At 30.1% G+C, this 24,957-nt stretch overlaps 1 protein-coding gene across 1 annotated transcript in view; it reads left to right on the top strand.

Annotated features, from left to right (window-relative positions):
* The window catches only part of LOC125813981 (cysteine protease inhibitor 1-like), a 128,955-nt gene extending 108,600 nt beyond the window's left edge, over positions 1 to 20,355 (top strand). The window contains exon 2 of the mRNA XM_049493460.1: positions 20,083 to 20,355. Coding sequence (XP_049349417.1) covers positions 20,083 to 20,228 — 146 coding nt within the window. The 3' untranslated portion in view covers positions 20,229 to 20,355. The remainder of the gene's footprint in view (positions 1 to 20,082) is intronic.
* Positions 20,356 to 24,957: the final 4,602 nt, after the last annotated feature.

The following is a 24,957-nucleotide window of genomic DNA, read 5'->3' as shown; positions in this document are numbered from 1 at the left end:
AGGGACTAAGGGAAAACCATTTCAAAATGACATCATAGAACAAGAGTCAAGCTCATTTACAAATATTTGTCCAACGCACACCTCTACATACATAGATAGGACGGGGGCCATGACATACTACCGGCTCCCCTCATAGTTAAAATACAATTACAAGCTAAAGTCTCAAAAACATAGGAGTAAGAAACATAACATAGTCCTCGAATCATTGAGGACTCACCAACAAACTCGGATAAGCGTCGTACTAGCCACGTGAATGGAGAGAAGGATCAAGAGTAGCTTCGGTCTCTACATGGTGACATCATGTAGGCAAAATATGTGTTAGTACTTGGAATGTACTAAGTATGCGGGGTGCAACACAACAATAGACAAGGACACAATCGAAATACAAGAAATAGTTTCATAGGCATTATGAATAACAATATGAGGATGCATGATCAAAGTGAAGTCAAAACATGTTTAAGTAAATCTATACTAATAGTAGATATCATATGTGTATGCATGATCCAACCAATCTATAACCCCAACTTAGGATGAGGGATGCCGTTCACACCCGGACACCCTGGTGGCAAGGTATAAACCCCTCACATGGTTGATGTTGGTCACACCCCAAGCATCCTAGGTGGTGAGATATAAACCTCTCACATGGTTGATGTTGGTCACACCCCAAGCATCCTAGGTGGTGAGATATAAACCTCTCACATGATTGTCCGGTTCTTTTCCCCCGGACCGGGCATGGTCATGCAACACTTTATATAGGAAATTCCCATTAGGCTCTAATGCAATCTCACGTATGGAATGAACATATACACAAGCTTAGTTTGTCATCAACACATCTCTGGATTGCCATACATCTCATAACTCAAGCTTTAAAGCATCGATTCATCAATTCTCCATAGTTGGACATTTTGTCAAACACCTTGAAGGCATGTAGTGGAATCAAAGAGCATGGAAAATATGGTAGTAATTATGTAGCCAAACCAATAAACAACCTACAACAACACCCTTTTTAACACCCACAATACCATATGAAAATCTCCACATCCATTCCAAATTTAGATTCAAGTTCTAGAGTCACAACATGCTCAAAACAATCACTTTTCATGTTTAAAATTCAATGTGTAGGAAATTATTACAAAGAACAAGACTAATTTATGAATCTTAACTTAAACAATGAATTAGTGAGTAGAATAGAGTCTAGGCACTATGGGTGGAAGGACCCATGAGTTCAACACCACATACCTTGAGTTCTTATGAAGGTCTTGAGAGTGTCTTCAATGGAAGCTTGGAACTTGGAGCAAGAGTCTCTTCAATCTTGAGGAAGGTTTTGGATTAGGGTTCTTGAGGGAAAATGTGTCTAAGTATAGGAGAGATGTTTGGGAAATGTTTTAGAGATGGGAATTGAACTAATGGTATATAGGAAATAACATATGTCGTTTGGAAAAATGGTCCAACACTTAGAAAAAAAATGAGGCGGGTGAACAGTAATTTCGGTCACTGGAAATTTGTATTTCCTGCCGGACAGATTTTACGAAAATGGGCATAACTTCTTCATCCGAACTCCGAATGAGGTGAAACGAAGTGCGTTAGGTAGCTAACTCAAAGGGCTTTCCATGGATATTTTATGGGCCACCCAATTATTTGTGTGCTAGGAGATATGACCCTCCAAAGTAGACCCTCGAAAAAGGGTTCACTTGGAAATTTCGGATTTTGATACGGTTGCTCTAAAATTTGGGTTAGACCATTTCCCACTCAATTTGACCCCCTAAACAAGAATATGAAGTCGGATTTTCGAAAAACGAAATGAATTTTTTTTTTATATAGCTAAACAAGTTTTCGGTAACTTCCGAAGCACATTTTTAAGAACTTTTGGGTCATTGCACCGAGTCTACACCCTAGACATGGTCGGCACTCGAGAATCATTGTTGGTCCCCAAGCGAACCCTCATCCTGGTTGACTACACGCGGAAGACTAACTCAAGCATACAAAAGCTTAAAAACTGAATAAAATTCATGAAACTCAAATACAAAGTTTTAACTCAAATGATTTACTATGAATATAAATAGAATATTCAACTAGACAATAATAGGCAACTCAAGTCTTTAAAACATTTAATAAGATAAATGAAACAAACTTCTCAAACACTACTGTCTATCTATGAAGCCTCTACTGTTACAGAAGAATATCGAGACAAGAACCACGACATCTCAAACTACTAGTTGCAAAATAAAAGTGAAGTCCTCCGGAATATAGGAAGGCTCACAAAAGCTGACTAGAATATCCCATGACCTCCACGGAACCCCTGTTAATGATCCTGAATACTTGTATCTGCATCATGAAACGATGCAGGTCAAATGGTTAAGTACATGATAATTAATGTACGAGCATGTAAGGAAAATTCTAAAGTATAAACATAAGCTTGAACTTGAAAAAAAAGAAACATATTTACTTCTTCTCAACTCACTCAACTAAACTCAAATCGAGAATAAGATACTCAACTCAAAGGTACTCAACTCAAGATAAAGCAACAATAAAAGATGCAATATATGGAAAGCTTTTAAAACAATAGATAGCAACTCAATGTATTGAAGAATACAATAATAACTCAGTTTGTATATAACAATACAATGTAACTTTGTGTATATAAGAATAAAAAAATATCTCTGTGGAAGTTTCTCTAACCAACAACTATCACTATGAGCTTTGTGATGATATAACGTCTCACCCACGCTGCCAGAACTGTCCTATACTTTGCCAGGCTATAAGACCTACTACTAAGTGGATCCACTAGTCTATGTTAAAAAGCATTAAGGAATCATCTAAAAAGTTATGACCATTTTAGTAACCCGATACAGTGTTGTTACGAATTAGCTGACGGAAAAATATTAAAAAGGCTCGTTTTTGTCTTTTACTTCCAAAAAAATTCTAAACGAAATTCTTGACTAATAAAAAGATCAAAACAATCATATTTTTATTTTTTAATCCATCATTCTCTTCTCTCTCAAACCCTAGGGCAAAATCCTAAGGAAAAATCAAAGTAGAAAACTCCATTCAAGATTCTTTCAATCTTTTTCAAGATTCGTCTTCAAGATAAGTCTTTCTCCAAGAATTTCATTCTTTTCAACTCAAATTAATCAGTTTAGACCCTTAAATGGGTGAAATTCGCTTTTAGAATAAAATACCTCTCCTATTTTTGGGTGACTTTCCTTAACTGGACAGCCTAACTTCAAAAGAGCATATCTCACTCATCCGAGCTCTAAACTTAGTGAATTTGGTGGCGTTGGAAAGATAATTCAAAGACCTTTCATTTGATATCTTATGGGCCACCTAACTCATCCTTTGCTAAAAAATTATGGTCGTTTGAAGTTGACCCAAAACTTAAAGGAACCTAGGAATGACTTGAATGAATTATCTTTAATTCTTTTTGAAACTCAGGGTGCTATATATAGTGACCTTAACACTTAGGAAAATTTTAAATTCCTTGGTAAAAACTTACTCACTACGAAGAATGGTTCAAGTCTTAGCTCAAAAAATTTCTGGGGTAGTACGTGGGATTTGCCTAGACTCAACACTGAAGTTTGTTCCACCTTACCTAGATTTTCCTAAAATTAGTTAAAATCTGGCTCACACCGACAAGGCTGACACAAGAGTAGCTCTGATACCATTTGTAACAGCCTATCCCGCTAGTGATATTGTCCACTTTGGGCCTAGACTCGCACAACTTTAAAACGTGTCACTAGCTAGTTAGTAAAAACATGCTTACTTATATACCCAACATCTCTAGTGTGTTTTATCGATGTGTGAGACTTCCTATTTTAAGATGGGGTGTCACATCAATTTAGTACTTAGAGCATTTTTGGACTGACTTATTGCTTTTGACTTATAAGCCAAAAGTTATAAGTAAAAATTCGAACTTATGATGACTTCTAGCCTATTTTTATTTTTTTAGATTAAAAATAAGTGATTATAAGTACTTTTTAAAATTTTCCAAATACTTTTAAAATGTTTAAAAGATATTTTAACTTAAAAAACACATTAAAATAAACCAATTCAAACAAGGCCTAAATGGTCCAGTAAATTCGATGGTATCTTGGATAAGTGATCTCTTCTACCACTTAGGAGTCGTTTGGTTTGAATTCATGTTATGATAGGATAAATTATGATATATAAGTTATGCTAAGATTATATTTTATGGAGTGTTTGATTTGTTGTATTCAAAGTAATAAATTTTAAAAGCAATTTCTTTGTTTACAAATATACCCTTAATAAATGTGAAAAATGATGTATAAAAAGGGTTTAAAGGAATATTATTGTCATTTTTTTTTATCCCGAGATAAGATATCCCTGGATTACTATATACCACCCAAGGAGAGTGATAACTTATTCCGGTACTAATTATTAATTTCGGAATAAGTTATTCCAAACTTGCCAATCAAATAACAAATTAAGTGACAGTACAATTTAATCCCAAAACTATTTGATGTTATCCTTCACACCAAACTATCCCTTAAAGTTTTAATGATTTACTTGGATGCATTTGATTTTTCCGCAAAATAAATCAAATCCAACACACCCATTAAACTTTTTTCACAAAAAATCAGCCCCACCTCCCTCTATTTTGTTTTTCTTCCCAACATTTGAACTCAAAAACCAAAATGTTGACATTAACATCTGTGATTATTCAGGGTATATTCGATATGAAAGAAAATATTCTTTTGAAAGTTTTTCAAGGAAATTTTTTTTTTATGTGTTCAATAGATAAATAAAAATATTATTTTAGAATTATTTATATATAATTTAAACAAATAATATTAAAAGACATATCAATATTAGTAAAAGTGTAGAGTGGTGAAGATGAAAACTATAGAAAGTGGGAATAGAGATAAGGTGTTTAGAGAGAAAATATCAAATGCATCCAAAATATATCATTAAATCTCTAAGCAGCTAGGTGACTTTTATCCAAAATACCATTAAGATTTACAGGATCATTGAGTACGTGTGATTCACAATGTACATATAAAAAATTATTACATCTCAATCGCTAATTAATAGGTTTAATTTAAATTTGATTTGTTCCATACATTTAACTTTTCTATAGAGAATCTAAACCGTCTAAGTATAACCATGGTTGAAAGCCGCATTGTTGTTATGAGATCAAAAGTACTTCTTTTGAAAAATAATGATATTTTTTTAATAAATTAAAGTGTTTAACAATCATATATTCACAAGCCATTCGTTTAATAAATTACAGTCGAAGTGATTCTTTAATTATATAACCATGTTTAACTGCATCCAAATATAATAAACAAATAATGTTAGATTACTTTTATAATCAAAGCATATAAGTTCATCTTTATTCATTTGTTAAATTAAATATATTTATATTCACTCCATCTTTTTTAGTTGTCATGGTTTTCTTTTTTTAGAGTTAAATGATAAGAACTTTGACTAACATTTTACGATGTATTTTTTCATCGAATTGATATGCAAAAAATTGTAATTTATAGTACTTTTCGTATAGTTTTTGAATATCTAAATTTTTATATCTTCAATGTAATCTATTTAACTTTAAAAATAATTCAAATTAATTTTTGAAAAGTCTAACATAATAACTAAAAGGGAACGGAGGAAGTATTATTTAAAAAAATTTAAAATTGGAGTTAAAGTTATATTTGATTAAGATCGAATATGATCACTTTTTAAAGAATAATTATTTTGAACGTACCTCCTACATGATGACTTTAGGTAATGAACACAAAATTGGATGAAATTTACTCTGCTAACGTCTACCAACCTTGCCTTTTAATTATTTGTTAAAATAGCAAGTCTCTATACTAATTATTACTAAGCTATTATATGTCTCACACATTGAAGGACAGTAGATACTACTCCCTCTGTCCCTAATTATTTGTTCACTTTTGAATTAACACATATTAAGAAAACAATTAATGACATGGTGAGTTTATCATTTTACCCCTATTAATTATGAAGTGAATGAAAAATTCTATATTTTTCAAAGTAATTAATCATTTAATTGAGGGTATAATAGGTAAAAAAAAATTGTTCTTTCTTGATTTGTTAAAATGGACAAGTAATTAGGGACAATTATAAAAGGAAAAATGGACAAGTAATTAGAAACATAGGGATAGGGAGTATTATTCATGTGACAAAAACGCGCAAATGAAGCCATGTATCTAAGTAGCAATGTGGTGCTCTATCGCTTCTATTCCAGTCGATGTAATATTAATGTGTAAAAATAATCTAGGCTCTTTATTTATTAGTTTCTACTTCCAAACAATTGATTTAATACTCAAATTTGATTCAGATATGTTTGAATTTAAATTATAAGGTTTATAATTGTATGAAACAAACTCGAATCATCAATTTATCAAAATAACACTAAATTTAACAAACTCATTTAACATTATTTTTATTTTTTATTGAATGTACATATGATTGATTAAAGTGTATAAAAATTGATTAAAGCTTCAGTTATATGTGTTTGAAGTGCAATTTTTTTATTTTTTATTTTGCCCAATTATTCTTTGAGTTTCAACACTCAATTTACTCAAATTCAAAACTAAGTTCTATATATCTTATAACGCAAACCCTATCCTTCAATTATTAATTTGTCAAAAAAAATAATCTAAAAAAATCATTTTGCATAATAGTGATTTGCCATTATTTTTAAGATCCACTCTTGATTGGTACCAAAATAATTGGTGGTACAAATCTCGATCGTACTTCATTGACATATTTTACTTGTGGGATAATGATAATTCCATGCGATCCTAGCACATTAATATCAATTTTTGGAATTGTTAGCCTGTTATTTATATTCAATGGTGAATATAAATTATTAAAATAAAGTAAAACACATATTATTTAATTAAGGTTAGATAAAATGAACCATAAATTCAAACACATGATATGTATATATTAGATTGGTATATGCAGGTAAATTTTACTTTTAATAATTATGGTAAGTAAAATTAGGTGTTGCAACTTAATTTTATTAATGCAATAATCTCATGAATGGTTCTCCACAGGGGTGTACGAAACCGAATCGAAAATCGAATCAAACCGCAAATTGAGTCAACCCGAAAAAAAAATCCGACAAGTGGTTTGGTTTTGAAGAAAAAAAATCCGACTATATTTGGGTTGGTTTGGTTTTAACTAAAAAAAACCAACCCGAGACCAAACCAACCCGAATTTATATATATAATTTTAAAATTTTATTTTATACATAAAAATATTTACTTTGATATAATTTTAAAATATTTCTTATATTTTTCCATAGTTTTTGTCTTTTAATATAATATTTCAAGTTTGAAACTTAGAATTATGAATGGGCCAATAAAGATTATAGTCCACAGATGTTGTAATTATAATAAAGCTTAAATCAAAATCAAATTAATACTAATGCAAAAAGAAAATCAATTCAATACTAAGAATGACAATAATATTGAATATTTGTTCTTTAGTTTTACATTGGTTTAGACAATTAAAATACATAATCTAATTTTAATTTTCTTTAATATTTAGTCATGTAACTAATACTTATTAAACTTAATTTTAGCATGATTTAGTACTTTTAAATTATGATCATTTTCATTATGAGTTGTTAATTTGCAATATTTGTTTTACGCGATTTCATTATTATTATTTTTGTTGGATATTTTAGTGTCATTAATCATATCATATTGTGTTATATTTTTAAGAAGCATCTTAGATAATTGTATTTTGGTAGGACTAAAGAACTATTTGAAATACAAGTAAATTATCTGTTTGTATGAATATTTTACCGGAAAAATCCGAAACAACCCGAAAAACCGAAAAACCTGAAAAAATTCAAAAAAATCCGAGGTTGAAAAATTCGAGTTTTATTGATTTGGTTTGATTTATAAATTTAAAAATCCAACACAAATGGTTTAGTTTGATATTTGAAAAACCCGAATCAACCCGGCCATGTACATCCCTAATTCTCCACCTGATGTCAAGTTTCAAGAGTCCTTTAAGCACAATGGACAATATTCTCAGGTAATATTTATTAATTTTACCAATTACACTAGTTGAAGCCAAATTAAATAATAAATCCTACAAATTGATTTATTGGCCATTCTTTTTTTTATTTTTACTCAAAACTTATTATTTAAGAATTATTTTGGAGACAAATAATAAATATTTTTATTTAATTTGATATTTTACATGTTATTCAGTGTAACCCATATTATGCTTGATATTAGGTATTTAAAATGAATAAAACTTATTTAAAATATCTAAGTGAAAATTTCATGTCAATCTTAAGAGGCTATTGATAGATTCAACCTTTTAAGATGCCCCACCTCCCATTTACTATTTTAAAACCCTTATGTATTTACCAAAGTAAAACATCAAAAAAAAATTAATCTTTATAAATCAAGATAATAAACCATTTCATATATGAAAGTGGGTCTTTAAAGTAAACTTAAAATGAGTATTAGTTAATACTAGTTAGTCAAGTAGAGGGTTTGGTTGGATTTGGTGATCTGGGTTTCATTTTGCGGTGGTTTACGGTGACTAGTTGGGTGTTGTATGGTGGTGAAAGAGATCAGAAGAGATAGGGGGTTTGGTGATTTCCGGCGTGGAGGAGGAAATGGAGAAAAAGGGGAGGGTACAAAAATGAAGATGAACAAAATGGGTTATATTATTAGGTGGGTCGGATCGGGTCGGGTTAAAATTGGGTAATTTTAAATTATTTGGGGCTTTTCATCCAATTGAAGAACATAAATGATGAAATTAATAACGGCATGGATAACTTCATTTTAACGGTAATGACATAATCAACTAATAAATCAAAATTAAAAGAAACTTTTTTGACCATTTTCCCTATAAAATACATAAACAAATCTCGTGCAACTCAAACTCCTTCTCAATTAATAAGTAGGTGTTTGGCCATGCGATACCATATCATGATATAGAATCGTGAGATGAAATCAGCGTTTGGACATGCGATTTCACGCTGATTTCATATCATGAGATGGAATACCATGTTCTCCAAAAATCATGATATGGAATTATATGGGAATTCCATATCATGATTTGAGATTTTTTAAACACAAAAATTGATCCACAAATTTATATTTTGTTAAAACAACCCCACAGACTTTTGGAGCTTGGAAAAATAGATTCAAAATACTGAAACAAGGCATGAATCATTATGATATTAACACACAAGTGAAAATTGTCATAGCTTGTGCAATGTTACATAATTATTTGCAAAAAGGAGTAATGAAATATTTATGGTCTATGATCATGAAAATATAGTTATGGATGATATTGACCAAAAAAATGGCTCAAAGTAACAATGCTGGTTTGTCTTCTCGGTCACATGATCGAAAAATGCAAGTTCAACGTGAGGAGATTGTCCGTATTATGTGAGAGGATTATATTAAAGACTTGTTCACTACAATTTATGTTCAATTTTTTTATTGAATTAAAGTTTGATGAAACAATTACTTAAGTGGGAAACAAATAGCTTTGTAATAATTTATTATGCGATTTTATAAATTTTTGTTTATTTGGTAAGATTGAAAAAACAATTGAGGTTATTTTAATAGTTTTACAACTTATTAGATTCTTATGAGTATGAGAAATTATATAATACTAAAATTTCGTATCGCATATCCAAATAAAACTTTAATTTCATCTCATAATTTCATATTATAATACTATATCATGATTCTATATCTTGATTTCATATCGCAGGGTCAAACCACCCTTAAAGAATGAATTATTATTTTTTTGAAGAAAACCCACATAAAGTAATATTTGTCATTGTACTTCATTGACACGTTTTAGTTATGGGATAATCTCCCGAATATTCATTATTTGTGCTATCGTTAGCCTGTTATCGGTACTGAATGGTGAATATAAATATATAATTAAAATATGAAGATTATTTGTATGAGGGCACAATTTCTTTTTGATAAGTATATTTGTGGGTCCCTTTCGTTGTCACATTTTTTTTCTCACTCTTCCATTTTCTCAAATTTTAGTTTGTTCTTCGTTAGATTTTTTTTTCTTTGCAAAACATCTTTTTTCTTTTATTTCTGCACCCTTTTTTTTACCAACATTCCTACAGGTCTTTTTTTTTTTTTTTAATCCTACCTCTTAGTGCAAAATAAAAGTATTAATATTACTATTATTTCGTGTTTTCATAAATTCACTTGGTTGACTTTTTATTTCTATTAATTTTTGTTTAGCAATAATATATTATCGTAGAGATGCCAAGTAAATAAATAATTTAACAAATATAAAAATAAGAAATATAATTGGATGCTTAATATCATTAACATATTATTATAAATATTAAGTATTCAGATATATTAAGTGGTTATAAAATAAAATAAAAATTAATAATTAAGATTGAAACGTCAAAAAATAAATTATGACCAAAATTTAAACAATTAAAATTAGATTGCATATTTAAGTGTAATAACTAAGGTCGATTAAATTTTAGTAGTTCAATTAGTTGACTATATGAATATATACTTTGTTGGTGAGAATTCGATTATTTTGTAGTTTCACTATTGTTAATTTCTTCAAACTCATCCAAAAAAATGAATTCAAATTTTTCCTTAAATAATTTTTCGCCCATTTATTTTTAAATCCAAAGTTTCTCATTGAATTTACATTAAAAATACGTTAAGAGTAAAAGAAGTTGAAAAAAGAAGAAGACAATGTGTGATGAGAAAGAAAAAGTAAGAGAAAAGATTAAAATTGGAGGAGGACAAAAATAAGAAATTGAAATAGTGGGTCCCATAATATACAAATGGCAGCCAAAGAGGGTCTCACAGACTGACAATAAATGTGCCTAGTACAAAATAAATAATTTCACCAAGAATATATATGTAGAGCCACAAATATTATATTCCGTACGAAAAGATCACTTTATTTATGTTTTGGTACGAGGTGCTCCTGGGATCAATTATTATTCATATAAGGGGTCCAATTTAGGCTCTACAATACAACATCATAATGTATTCTCTTATTATATAAAAGATAGTTTGTGCTGAAGCAGGTACGTCTTTGTTGATGTATTTATTTTAGTGCATTTTTTTATCGTTGATGCTGAAGTAAGCATGTCTTCGTTGACGTATCTGCTTCAGTGTATTTTTTTAAAAAAAAAATTTAAAAATTATTTTTTTTATTTTACTTTAATTTAATTACTGTATAATTTTTTTGTATCCGTCGATGTGCCTGCTTCAACGTATTTTTTTTAAAAAAACTTAAAAATTTATTTATTTTGTTCTACTTTAATTTAATTAGTGTATTTTTCGAAATTATGGAATCTGTTTTAGCTATGAATTTTAGTTTCGTCTCCATCAACATGCCTTCTTCAGCGTTCTTTTTAAAAAAAATTAAAAATTTATTTCTTTTGTTCTACTTTAATATAATTAGGGTATAATTTTTTTGAAATTATGGAATCCGTTTTAGCTATGAATTTTAGTTGTAAATTCAAGAAGACGTGCATGCTTCAGTGTGTTTCGAAAAAATATTTCAAAAAAAATTACTTCTTTTATTCTACTTTAATTTAATTAGTGTATAATTTTTTCGAAATTATGAAATCTGTTGTAGCTATGACTTTTAGTTTTAAATTCATATTCTTTAGTTATTGCTTTATGGAAAATCCGTTTTAGCTATGACTTTGATTATTTTGAACGTCGGTAATATTTGTTTATATCTTGTAACTACTTTGAGTGAAAAATCAACAACCGATGACCAAAAGTACATTAATTATGGACATCTTAATGAAACTCTTCACAGTAAATTTGCGCAAACAAAAAGTAATTAACAACTTAAATATCTAAAAATCACATTAAAATTTAATCAACTTTCTAAATTCTATTTATATCATATAAATTAAAATAAAAAATATTAAGATATTGGCACGTGCTATCACGGACACCTTGTACTAGTATATAGTTAACCAAGAGCCTATTTAATTTAGCTTTAACTTATGATGTATAAATTAAAATATTATAAGTTAGAATTTAATTATAAGCATCATAAATTAAAATATTATAAGTTAGAATATGTTTGAATAACTTATTTTAAGTTCTTTCAAATTTAATAAAAAAGAACTTTTAAGGATGATCTTGTAAAAGCTACAAAAATTCGAGTTTCATGACTATCCACAATTTCATTAACTTTCTTAGCTATAAAAATTAATGTGACCGTTATTTCTCAACTTCATTACTATATAATTGAAGTTGAGAAAATAAAAATGGGAACTTTACTACTAAATTTTAGCTATGAATTTAACAGCTAGTCAGGGCTAATATCTAGTAATAGCTACAAAAGTTCGAACTTATGACTATCCACGAAATCATAAAATTTCTTTAACTACAAAAATTAAATTGACAATATTAATTTCTCAACTTTTTTACCACAATAAAAATTGAGAAAATAAAACTGGGAACTTTATGTAGTTTTGCAATGGAATATTTAATTATTATTTTTAAGTTGAGTTTGGAATTTACAAGAAAAAAAAATAATAAAAAATATATATATAGTTGTTTGACGCTAACTTTGACAGTGGGGGGGGGGGGGGGGGGGGGAGGGTGATCATTATTTATTTGTTAAAAAAAAAAAAATGTTATGTACTTATTTTCTTTAGGTGATTATAACCTAAAATGAAAGGTCATTTTTTGTTTGTCAAAAATGCCCTTAGCAGCTCTATAAATTGGAGATAGAGTCATAGCAAGTAAAACACACAAACAAATTTAAGATGAAGAAGTGTATTAGTAATATATTGAGTTTCCTGTTGGTTTCAAGTTTGGTTGCCTTTTCTCATGAATTTTCTAATAATGGGAATGATGTATCCCATGCTGTGCTGGACATGGAGGGCGAACCACTCAAGATAGACGAGGAGTACTCCATTATCAGTATTCCCTATGGCGGTGGAAGCGTATACTTAGCTAATCTTGGAAACACCAAATGCCCAAATGGCGTTGTGCAGGACAGTTCTGGTGAATTTGATAACAACACACCTGTGTTGTTTTATACTATGAAATTTGGAAGTCATTTCGTTTCTGAAAACCAAGATGTTAGTATAAAGTTCTCAACTTCTTCTTCTTCAACTAAGTCATGTGTTAACGAAACTGTTTGGAAAGTTGGTTATTCCATCGTAGGGCCGACGCATTCACCACTTAGGTTTGTTATAACTGGTGGTACCTTAGGATTTCCAGGACCTAATAACATAGAGAACTGGTTCAAGATTGAGAAATATGAGACAGGGATACCTCATTCTTACAAGTTAAGGTATTGTCCTAGTCAATATATTTGTCCAACATGCCAATTTGATTGTGCAGATGTCGGGCTATACGAAAATAAGGGATACGCCCGTCTGGCTCTCAATAACAAGCCTTATCCATTTGGCTTCACCAAAGTAAAGAAGAATGATGCATAGTTAGTTAATTATCTATGCTTATTATATTATAACCTACCTCGATCGCTTTCTAAAATAATGTGGATCATGCTTCTATGTAATATTAATGCTTATGATGAATAAAAAAGCTAGTTTTCTGCTTTCAAACAAATAAGTTTTAGTAATTAATAAGTGCTACGTATTAATTACTTATGATAATCCCATCCAGTACCGTCACGACATTAGTATTCATTATTGATCAGTTTGCATTGGAGTTACGACTAAGTCCAAGTTGTAATATGCACTGTTATTGATTACGTGATATGTATTTCATGGATAAATTGCATATTAATTTTGATTAGACATACCCAGTACACTTAAATTAGGTTTAAGGATGGAAAAAACAAAAAGCTCAAAAAATACTATTGTAATGAATACAAATGTGTATTATATGTTGCTTTGACAAGGAGTTAATTTTATCGTATATTCAATTGAACTAGAAGTTTCATTGTTTATTGTTGTTGTAGAAATTCATTTGTATAACAATTTTCCAATATCCCCGAGGATATATTATTTTTATTATATATGTTTTCAATCAATCACTCTGTTTCTTCGATATCACCAAGTTGTTTCATTACTAATGCAAATACAATCAAAACACAATCATCATTAAGTTCAAGTTACTCGATTAAAATAATAATAATTTAATTTATTCGGTATGAATTTTTTTTCCCCAATAATATATGAGAAAAACATGTCATTATGTTTCAAATACATGAATTCATTTAACTATTTTTAAGTTTTAACCACAACAAAGATAATCAGAATGAAATAAAAAGAAACTTAATACATTGAAAGAAATAAAAAAAAATAAGAAACCAAAACTTTAAGTGCTAGAAAAATTCAAGGATAACAAGATTTAAGTAATCAAAAGGGTAACAATTTTTTTTGAAAATTTCAAAAGGGCAACTGAATTATTTATGAAACCAAAAGGGCAACAATTTGTAACGGCGTTTAAACCAGGGTTTCCGCCGCAAGGCGCAAAAACCCATGAGCCTTACAAGGCACAACAACTTTTAGCCTTGTAAGGCTCAACCGCCATGAGCCTTACAAGGCGCAAGACTATTTTTTTAAAAAAAAAAATCAGAAAAGATTATATTTATTTGGCTTAATTAAATATATAAATGTTATAGTAGTTATTATAACTACTAATTATGGAACAAGATCCATATCTATGGGTGTACATGATCGGGTTGGTTCGGATTTTTAAAATATCAAACCAAACCATTTGTGTCGGATATTTTAAATTTATAAACCAAACCAAACCAATAAAACTTGGGTTTTTCAACCTCGGGTTTTTTCGGGTTTTTCCGGTAAAGTATTCGTACAAACGTATAATTTACTTGTACTTCAAATATTTCTTTAGTCCTATCAAAATAAAACTATCTGAGTGTTTCTTAAGAAAATAACACAAAATATGATATGATTAATGACACTAAAATATTCAAAAAAAATAATAATAATGAAATCGCGTAAAACAAATATTGCAAATTAATAAGTCGTATGATCATAATTTAAAAGTACTACATCATGCTAAAATAAATTTAATAAGTATTAGTTACATGACTAAATATTAAAGGAAATTAAAATTAGATTATGTATTTTAATTGTCTTAACGTATGTAAAACTAAAGAACAAATATTCAATATTATTGTCATTCTTAGTGTTGAATTGATTTTCTTTTTGCGTTAGTATTAATTTGATTTTGATTTAAGCTTTATTATAATTATCAATATCTATGGACTATAATCTTTTTTGGGTCATTAAGAATTCTAACTTTCAATCATGAAATAATATATTAAAAGATAAAAACTATGAAAAAGTATAAGAAATATTTAAAAATTCTATCAAAGTAAATATTTTTACGTATAAAATAAAATTTTAAAATTATATATATAATGTCGGGTTGGTTTGGTCTCGGGTTGTTTGTTTTTTAGTTGAAACCAAACCAACCCAAATATAGTCGGGTTTTTTTTCCAATACCAAATCAAGTCAAGCCAAACCACTAGTCGAGTTCTTTTTCCGGTTTGACTCGATTTGCGGTTTGATTCGGTTTTCGATTCGGTTTTGTACACCCCTAAGTCATGGTTGGTGGTGCACTGGTGGGAGTGCTTCACCCTTAACTAGAGGTCTCGGATTCGAGCCCTGGGTATGGAGAAAATTTTGTTGGGAGCGCCACCCCCGAATGGGCCCTGCAGAGCGCGATCCAGATTTAGTCGGAGCTCCAATGTGGACTCCGGACACCGGGTGGGAAACCAAAAAAAAAAAAAAGTCTGTCGGTTCTGATTAATTAATGTGCAAATTCTTCTTTGATGATTCAAGTAATTTATTATATATTTGTAATCAAATCAGGTAAAAGGTGTTTAATTTAGAACTAAAATGCAATACCAAATATTGGAAAAGAATATTCATGGACTTTTTTGTATTGACAAAAGGATAAAATTTGCCATTAAATGGACTATTTATTTATGCACTTCTTTTATAGAGTACTTTTTAGGCTCAATATTCGTATTGAGATTCCGTAATCTGAGTTCAATTTTTTTTAAAAAACTCATGTTAAAGGTATAAAATATTATTTATTAAAAAGTGACTTCGTTGTTATAATTCGAATCTAAACCTCACTACGAAATTTACCACTTTATCACTACAATTTTTGATGAAACTATATATTTATACTTTGTTTGGATGGTTGTTACATGTCATTTTATAATATATTATATTATGTTATATTAAATTGTATCTTTTTCGATAATTATATAATGTCAAAAAAATAAAAAAGATAAACACACCAGAAAAATAGAGTACGGAGTAGATTTACTATATAAAAAAAAGTAAATAATAAAATACAATTATTAAATAGTAAGTAAAACAAAATGAAAAAAATAATAATATTATGACCATACATTCATACTAAATCAACCATTACACAAAATAAAAAATCACGTTATTACCTAACAATAAATTTAATAGTATAAATTTAATTTAACTAATCATCAAATAAACATTATATTTAAACAAACAACACATCCAAACATTCTTTTAGAAAATCAAGTTTAAACAAGTGTCATAAGAACTATATAGCTTCACCCCTAATATGCATACATGTGTTGAAATGTGCATTACTTACAATATACAATTTATTTATTTTAAATTTTTTTGCGTTATCAAATTAAGCTTACGGTTAATAGAAATCCTATTTTGATAACTCAAAAGGCATAATTTTTTTAAAAAAAAATAACCGACTAAAATACATTGTATTTTTGTAAAAAAAGGTACTGCATTTTAGATAAATTTAAAGTTGGATGATTTAACATCTCAACTAAATAGTCAGATTTTTTTATTTATCTAACAAAAAAAATTAGCGGTCGAGTTTGCAATGGGGGGTCTACCAAGGATGTCTTGTATTAGATTAGAGAACATCAACATTACCACAGCAAAAATGAAAATAACTTGATTACATGACAAAAATGAAATTAATTTTTAGTAATAATTAATATGTTAATATTCATTTTTGGCTTTAACAAGCTAAGATTACATGACAAAAATGAAAATAACTTGATTGTTAGCCTGTTGGTATTTATCTTCAATGGTGGATATATATTAGTATAGTATTCAAATATATTTTAGGCCAAAAAGATACGATGTTCCTCAATTTAATTAACCATGTTCGTTAGTTTCAGCCCTCAATTTTTACGCTATTTTTAGTACTAAATTAATTTAATTGTATAATCTTTTGTTTCAATTTATGTAATTTAGGGTTTGTCCATAGTACGGTCAATTGACATTGAATTAATTTCACAATGTTAATAATGGTGAAGTTGAACGAATTTAAAAACTGAGAGCACATATATTATTTATGAACTCTCAAATTTAAAAGTTGAGAATAGATGATAGCCAAAAATATTGAAAACACTTCTGAATTTAATTTTGTTTTCGAACTATTGATAGCTTTAAAAACACCTTTCTACTTTACTATTGTAATAGGATCACTTTATTGATTGTTAATGTGTTCAAATGTTACATATCCTGATTCTAGTACCTAAATTAAATGTGTTCCAAATTTAAAGAGATATCGATATATTAATTAGGCCTACTGCAACTGGGAAAAAAACTAATTAGCCATCGTACTTCATTATCATGTTTTAACTTTGGTCTAATAATGGTCCCATCGGCACATTAGTATATAATATATATCCATTATTGGCCTGCAACAGTGCAACTCCAAGTAGAGTTGATAAGAACGGAAAATTTGGCTATTCTTTAATTTCTTTGATGATTAGTGTTCATTCAATATTAGTCGTTCATATTTTAAAAATATTTTTCTCAAATTATTTGTCAATTTATAAAATCAAGAGAGAATTAATTATTATTTTTTCTTTTTAACCTTATAATAATTTTTTTTTTTAAAAAAAATGTAAATAAGTTTGTAAAGTTTTTTTTTTAAAAAAATTATGGGTAAATTATTTTTTTAAAAGATGAACAACTAATATGGAGCAGAAATTTTACAATTTAAAACTTAGACCTATAAACATTTTTGTGTAAGGTGTGCCTTTGTGAAGGTCATCATAAAAAAAAATTCAGACAATTTTTATTGAAGTTGTAAATTAGATAAAGGCAAAATTTCACGCATTTTATAGAACTTTTACCTTGTTGCCAAGACTAATTAACTTTAAACATTTTTAACTAAGGTTAGTAAAACCAAGACAAAATGACTGAAGTACATATAAAAGTTATCTAAAAACTTTCAGCACAAAATCAAGACTAGAAGATTATTTGCATTTTTGGTATCTCAATTATTGTTGTTTGGTTAACTATTTTGTACTTTTGTATACCTAATAGTTTTCATTTCTGCTTTGTTTTTTCTTTCTAAACATTTCAACTCAATTAAAATCAAAATGTTGATATTAACATTTGTGATTGTTTAGGGTATATTCGTTAAGAAAGAAAATATTTTTTTTGAAAGATGTTTCTCAAGAAAATAAAATTCATATGTGTTTAGTAGGTAAATAAAAAATATTATTTTAAAAATATTTATATATAATCTAGACAAATATATTAGAACACACAATAATAAAAGTAAAAGTGTGAGGTGGTGAAGGTGGACATGACTATGAGAAGTGAGAGTGAAGATAAGGTGTTCGGAGGGAAAATATCATATACATCCAAAATCGTTAAATCTCTAAGCGGACAAGTGGATTTTATCCAAAATACGATTAAGATTTATGGGATCATTTAGTACGTGTGATTCACAATGTACATATAAAAAATAATTACGTCTCAATCACTAATTAATAGGTTTAATTTGAATTTGGTTTGTTTTATACATTTAACTTTTCTATAGATAACCCAACCCGTCTAACTATTACCATGGCTAAAAACCGCATTATTGTTATGAGATCAAAAGTACTTATTTTGAAAAAATAAATATTTTATTGAAAAATTAAGATGTTTAATAAATCATATCTTCACAAGCCATTCGTTCAATGATAGGATCTGGTGGATACGGTCGATAGTGATTCTTTAATAACCATGTTTAACTGCATCCAATTTTTACAAACAAATAATATTAGACTACTTTTATAATCAAAGCATATAAGTTTATCTTTATTCATTTGTTAATGCCTTAATTTTATTAGTGCAATAATCTCATGAATGGTTCTCCATCGGATGTCAAGTTTCAAGAGTTCTTTAAGCACAATGGACAATATTCTCAAGTAATATTTATTAATTTTACCAACTACTCTAGTTGAAGCCAAATTAAATAATAAATATCCTACAAATTGAATTATTGGCCATTTTTTATTTTTACTCAAAATTTATTTTGGAGATAAATAAGAAATGTCTTTATTTAATTTGATACTTGAGTGTAACACATATTATGTACTATATATTTTTGTTGATAGTAAAAAAAAGAAAAGGTGTTAGAGTGACTTAATATTGAAGGTTGATATTAGTTAGTATTTAAAATGAATAAAATTTATTTGAAGTGTCTAAGGCGGTAGTAGGTATTCATTTTTTGTTTGTCAAAAATGCCCTTAGCAGGTCTATAAATTGGACATAGACTCATAGCAAGCAAAACACACAAAGAAAGATGAAGTCGATTAATATTTTGAGTTTCCTCTTGCTTTCAAGTACCCTCTCTTTGGTTGCCTTTGCTCGATCTTTCAGTTCTGAGAATCCAATTGTCCTCCCCACAACTTGTCATGATGATGATAATCTTGTACTCCCTGAAGTTTATGACCAAAACGGCCATCCGCTGAGGATTGGTGAGAGGTACATTATTAACAATCCTCTCATCGGGGCCGGAGCCGTATACTTGTACAATATTGGAAACCTTCAATGCCCAAACGCCGTGTTGCAGCACATGTCGATTCCCCAATTTTTGGGAGAAGGCACGCCCGTCGTGTTCGTTCGTAAGTCGGAGTCGGATTATGGTGATGTGGTGCGTGTAATGACTGGTGTTTATATCAAATTCTTTGTTAAAACAACAAAGTTGTGTGTTGACCAAACTGTTTGGAAAGTTAATGATGAAGGGTTGGTGGTAACTGGTGGTAAGGTAGGAAATGAAAACGACATCTTCAAGATTAGGAAAACTGACTTGGTGACACCAGGAGGTTCCAAAAATGTATACAAGTTACTGCATTGTCCCTCTCATCTTGGGTGCAAAAATATCGGCGGCAACTTTAAAAATGGATATCCTCGTCTGGTGACTGTCGATGACGATAAGGACTTTATTCCATTTGTGTTCATCAAGGCGTAGAATGCTAATTAGCTGGCTAGCTTGCAGCTTTCTAAATAAAGTGGGGGATATATCCTTCTATCGCTCCATGTAAATTAATGTATGCTTATCAATAAATAAACAAGCTAGCAATTAGCCTATTACCTTACCTTACCTTCTTCATTCAAAAATACATAAATTTCTTCAGTTTGTGGTTTCTTTTTAAGTTAGGGTTACTTTTGTTTTTGTTGTTAACCAATCGTCTCGATATAGTTACTTGTTACACAATTAATAGTAATACAAAAGGAGATCGCATCATCATATATATAAGGGAAAAAAACCTAGGAGTTTAGATACTAAATAGTAATGAATTATAATATTGATAAGATAACTCTAACAATTTTTTTTGTTGAATATTGAAGACATTTATGTATTTTTGAAGATTTAGATTGAATCTAATAATTGAAGAGTTGTTGTGATTTATATGAGAAGGTTGCATATCAAATTTGGGAGCAATTCGAAGTTGATTTGGACCAACTTGGAAACAAAAAACGTATTGGTTAAATTTTTACACAACAAATTACAACAATCCGTCAAAATTTTATATTCTCTATGTTTCAATTTATTTGAGCTATTTTCTTTTTTAATTCATTTAAAATAAACATGACCCTTTTCCTTTTTAGCAATTCTTTAATTTCAACTTTCTACATGACATTTTAAGACCACAAAATTAAAAGGTCATTTTGATACATTCATGATTCGACATATCTTTTCTTTTAGATCACATGATTCAAATATTTTTTTAAACTCCGTGTCAAGCCAAAATAAGCCATTTTGGATTCAACTTGCGCTGAATATATTTTTATTTGGTGTACAATACTTACTTTATGTTTATTTTATGGCAACGTGCTTGATGCAATTAAGGGTATCTGTATTTAGATATCATCATCCACAACAAGGATTTCACGATTGCTATCTTGAATTAGACTAAAAAATGGTGGTTGATATGGTAAGGAATGGACAAGCCTCAATTGAAGATCAAAGGTGTTGTGGAAGACATCTTACAAGTTGTTGCGAAGATGAATTATGAAGTAATTAAATCATTATCGTAGATAAGTTAATCAAATTGCAGAAGCATTAGCTAAACACGTTATTTCTAATGAAGCTCATATGTATCATGACTGGAGGGATATTCCTAAGCTAACAGCCGGCTCATATCAATTAGACCAAATGCAAATGCCTAGCACTAGACGCAGACCTTAGTAAGAGTAACCCATTCCATATCCAGTCCAGTCATCATTCGAGGACGAATAATTTCAAGGGGGAGATATTGTAATATCTCAGAATTTTTTTCGAACTGAGACTTGAACCATCCTTCGTTGTGAGTAGGATTTTACCGAGAAATTAAAATTTCTTAAGTGTTAAGGTCACTAGATGTAGCACCTTGAGTTCCAAAAAGAATTAAATTGGAAATGGAAAATTTTGAAATTTTGCAAGTTAAGCTAAATATGAGTTTCGGTTGACTTCAAACGATCATAACTCCTAGCTCAGGATGAGTTAGGTGTTGTACCAGATACCGTAGGAAAGATCTTTGAATTATCTTTCCAACACCGCCGAGTTTTCTAATTTCGAGGTCGGATGAGTGAGATATGGTCTTTTGAAGATAGGCTATTCAGTTAAGGAAAGTTAGCCGAAAATAGAGAGGGGTATTTTGGTCTTTTCCTTACCCAATCAAGTTTAATTCATTTTTAGTAATATTTTAAGGGTCTAATCCTATTAGGTTCAGTTTTATAATCCTAAAATTAGCCTAGGGTTTTAGTTGAGAGTTCAAGAAGAGAAAAGAAGAGAGAAGAGGAGAAAAGAGGAGATGATCAAGCGTTCGTCGAGATTCTTGCGTGTTGTAGCGGATTTTCGCCATGGGTTTGATCCCTAAGAGGTATGTAAGCTTCCATAGTGTTGGGTTAGTTCACCCACACACCAATCATGTTATTTTCAGCACAAATTTCATTCTTAAAGTTGAAAGATTAGAGTTCTTGATGAGTTCTTGATAAGTGTTCTTGAAGTTCATTCTAAATCTTGTTGTGTTGGGGTCTTGATGATTTCTTCAGATGAAATTTAGTAATTTAAGTGTTGTTTTTAGTATATGAGAGTTTAATAATGTTAAGTAATCAAATCCAAGTGATTGGGGAAGAAACCGTTCGATTTTAGGCGAGTTAAGGTGAGAAAACGAGCAAGGAAAGTCGTCGAAGTTTTCTGGGTTGGGGCCTGGCGTGTCACGCTAGCCAGAGGCGCCCCAACCACCTCTCTAAACTTTAGGGGCTGGCGCCCCACAACACACAAAGCGCCAGGGTCGCCTGCCCCCACCCGTTGTCCATCGTTTCGTCCGTTTGAGTTCTTTCAAAGGGTACCTTTACTCCCCTTTGATTCTAAACACTTTAAACTACTTCTAAACACCTAGAAATCATTCATAACATGATCATAACCTTGAATTCATAATTTAAAATTCAAGGTAGAGCTAAGAGTTAAGTTTTGAGATTTTTTTTAAACATTCTAAGAAAGTCCCTTTGAGTCCTTATGTGGAGTCTTCTACAACTTCTAGTAACTTGTTTCAAGATTTGAGTAAGTGAGCATGAGAGTGAGGATAATGTATTCATGAGTATACTTTGTCATCATGAGATCTTTCATAGCATGAACCATAACTCTTGAATTCATAATTCACATTCAAGAGATCAAGTTAAGAGTACTAGAGTTCAAGAAAGCTTTTGAGTTCGATTGTGAACCCTTTGAGATCAACTATTGATTTAAACTAAATTTTGAGAAAGTAAGTATGAGAATGAGAAGAGTTGTATCATGAGTTCCATAATGTTATGTAGACCTACGAGTCAAGTCGTTCATGCCCATAAATTCCGCATGAACTCCATAAGTTGAGTATCTATGAGAGGATTAATGTCCCCATGTCCTAAGTCTTAAGTATTGAGGTTCTAACCCATTTGAGATTACATTCCTAATCATGGGACTATTACATGCTACCCATGAAGTCCTTGAGTTGGGTTATTCATGTCCATAATTCCGCATAAACCCTATAAGTCGAGCAGTCTTGAAACAAGAAGTATCTTCGAGTCCTAGAGTTGAGTAGTTCATGCTCATAAATTCCGCATGAACCCTCTGAGTTGAGCATTCTTGAAGTGAGTAGTATTGTTGAAGTTCTTAAGTTCCAAGCATTGAGTTCTATCTATGGTTATTGAAAACCTTGCATTGAGTCGTTCACGTCCATAAATCGACATGAACCATATTTTTAGAAGTCTTTTACAAATGTTTAAACTTTGTTTTAAGACTTAAGCTTTGAAGTAGAGTAAAAAGTAAGAGTAAAGTTCATTTTCTTTAAAATGATATATGGGAACTAAGTATTCCCAAGAGTAAATGTTTTCATCTTAACATTTAAGATGAAAGGAAACTGATATTTTCAAAAGAGTTTGAAGCAAGAAAGGGAACATTGATTCCAAGAGAACTTTTAACCTAAGTTTTGAATAATTATCTCAAACCAAAGAAAGAAGTATGTTTTAAACATAAAGAGCTAGTATTATATTTTGGGAGTATTATTGAGCACCGATGTGGGGATGCGAATTTCCTATTAACTTAAGTCTCCATGAAAACCATGTAGCCATCATGGATAGAAAAGGGTAATACTTTTTAGATGAATCCTTTTCGCATAGACTAGTGGATCCACTAAGTTAAGCTAGGTCTTATACTGATGGCAAGGTATATGATGGTCCTTGGCAGTGTGAGGTAAAGTGTTGTATCATCATTATAGCTCTTAAGTAATGGTTGTCGGTTAGAGAAACTCCCACAGAAACTATATTACTTTATTACATAAGTAAAGTTGAGTTTGTTATTGCATTTTATTTAACGAACTAAGTTGTTTTACTGTTTTATAAAGATTTCCATATATTGCATGTGTATTGTTGCTTTATATTGAGTTGAGTATCCAGAGTTGAGTACCTAGAGTCGAATATCATATCTTTGAGTTGAGTATCTAATCTCTGAGTTGAGTATCTTATCCTTGAATATTTTTGAGTTGAGTAAGTTGAGTAGTTTTGAGTATTCTTGAGTATTCCTTGAGTTGAGTAAGTTTGAGAAGAGGTAAGTATGTTTCCTTTTTATCAAGTTTCAATCTTATATTTATGTTTTAGAATTCCCCTTATATGCTCGTACATTCCACGTACTGAGCCATTTGGCCTGCATCTTCTCATGATGCAGACACATGTATTCAGGATCATCAACAGGAGATTCGTTGATACATCCGGGAGTTCGAGTTAGCTATGGTGAGCCTCCTTGTTTCCAGAGGATTTCATTTACTTTTCAATTTAGTCAGGATGTCGTGGGTCTTGTCCCGACTTCCATCTTTATTAGTTAGAGGCTTCATAGATAGTCAGTATAGTTGAGAAGTCTGTATTATTCATTTATTTTATTAAAGGTTTTAAAGACTTAGTTGCCTATTTTATGGCGAGTTGAATATCTTATTTTTATTCAGAGTTTTATTTTGAGGTAAAGCTTTGTATTTGATTTTTTGGTTTTATTCAGTTTTTAAATTTTGTATGCTTGAATCAGTTTTTCGCTTGTAGTCAGTCAGGATGAGAGTTCGTTTGGGGACCAACAATGGTTCTCGAGTGCCGGCCACGTTCAGGGTGTAGGCTTGAGTCGTGACACTGTTGATGACCCTGAATATACATGTGTCTGCATCATGAAAGGATGTAGGCCAATGGCTCAGTAC

The sequence above is a fragment of the Solanum verrucosum genome, unplaced genomic scaffold (assembly GCF_900185275.1).
Source record: "Solanum verrucosum unplaced genomic scaffold, falcon-dt-bn FXZP01000205.1, whole genome shotgun sequence".
NCBI lineage: Eukaryota > Viridiplantae > Streptophyta > Magnoliopsida > Solanales > Solanaceae > Solanum > Solanum verrucosum.
The sequence above is the reverse complement of the archived record's forward strand: the minus strand, read 5'-3'. Positions and strand labels throughout refer to the sequence as shown.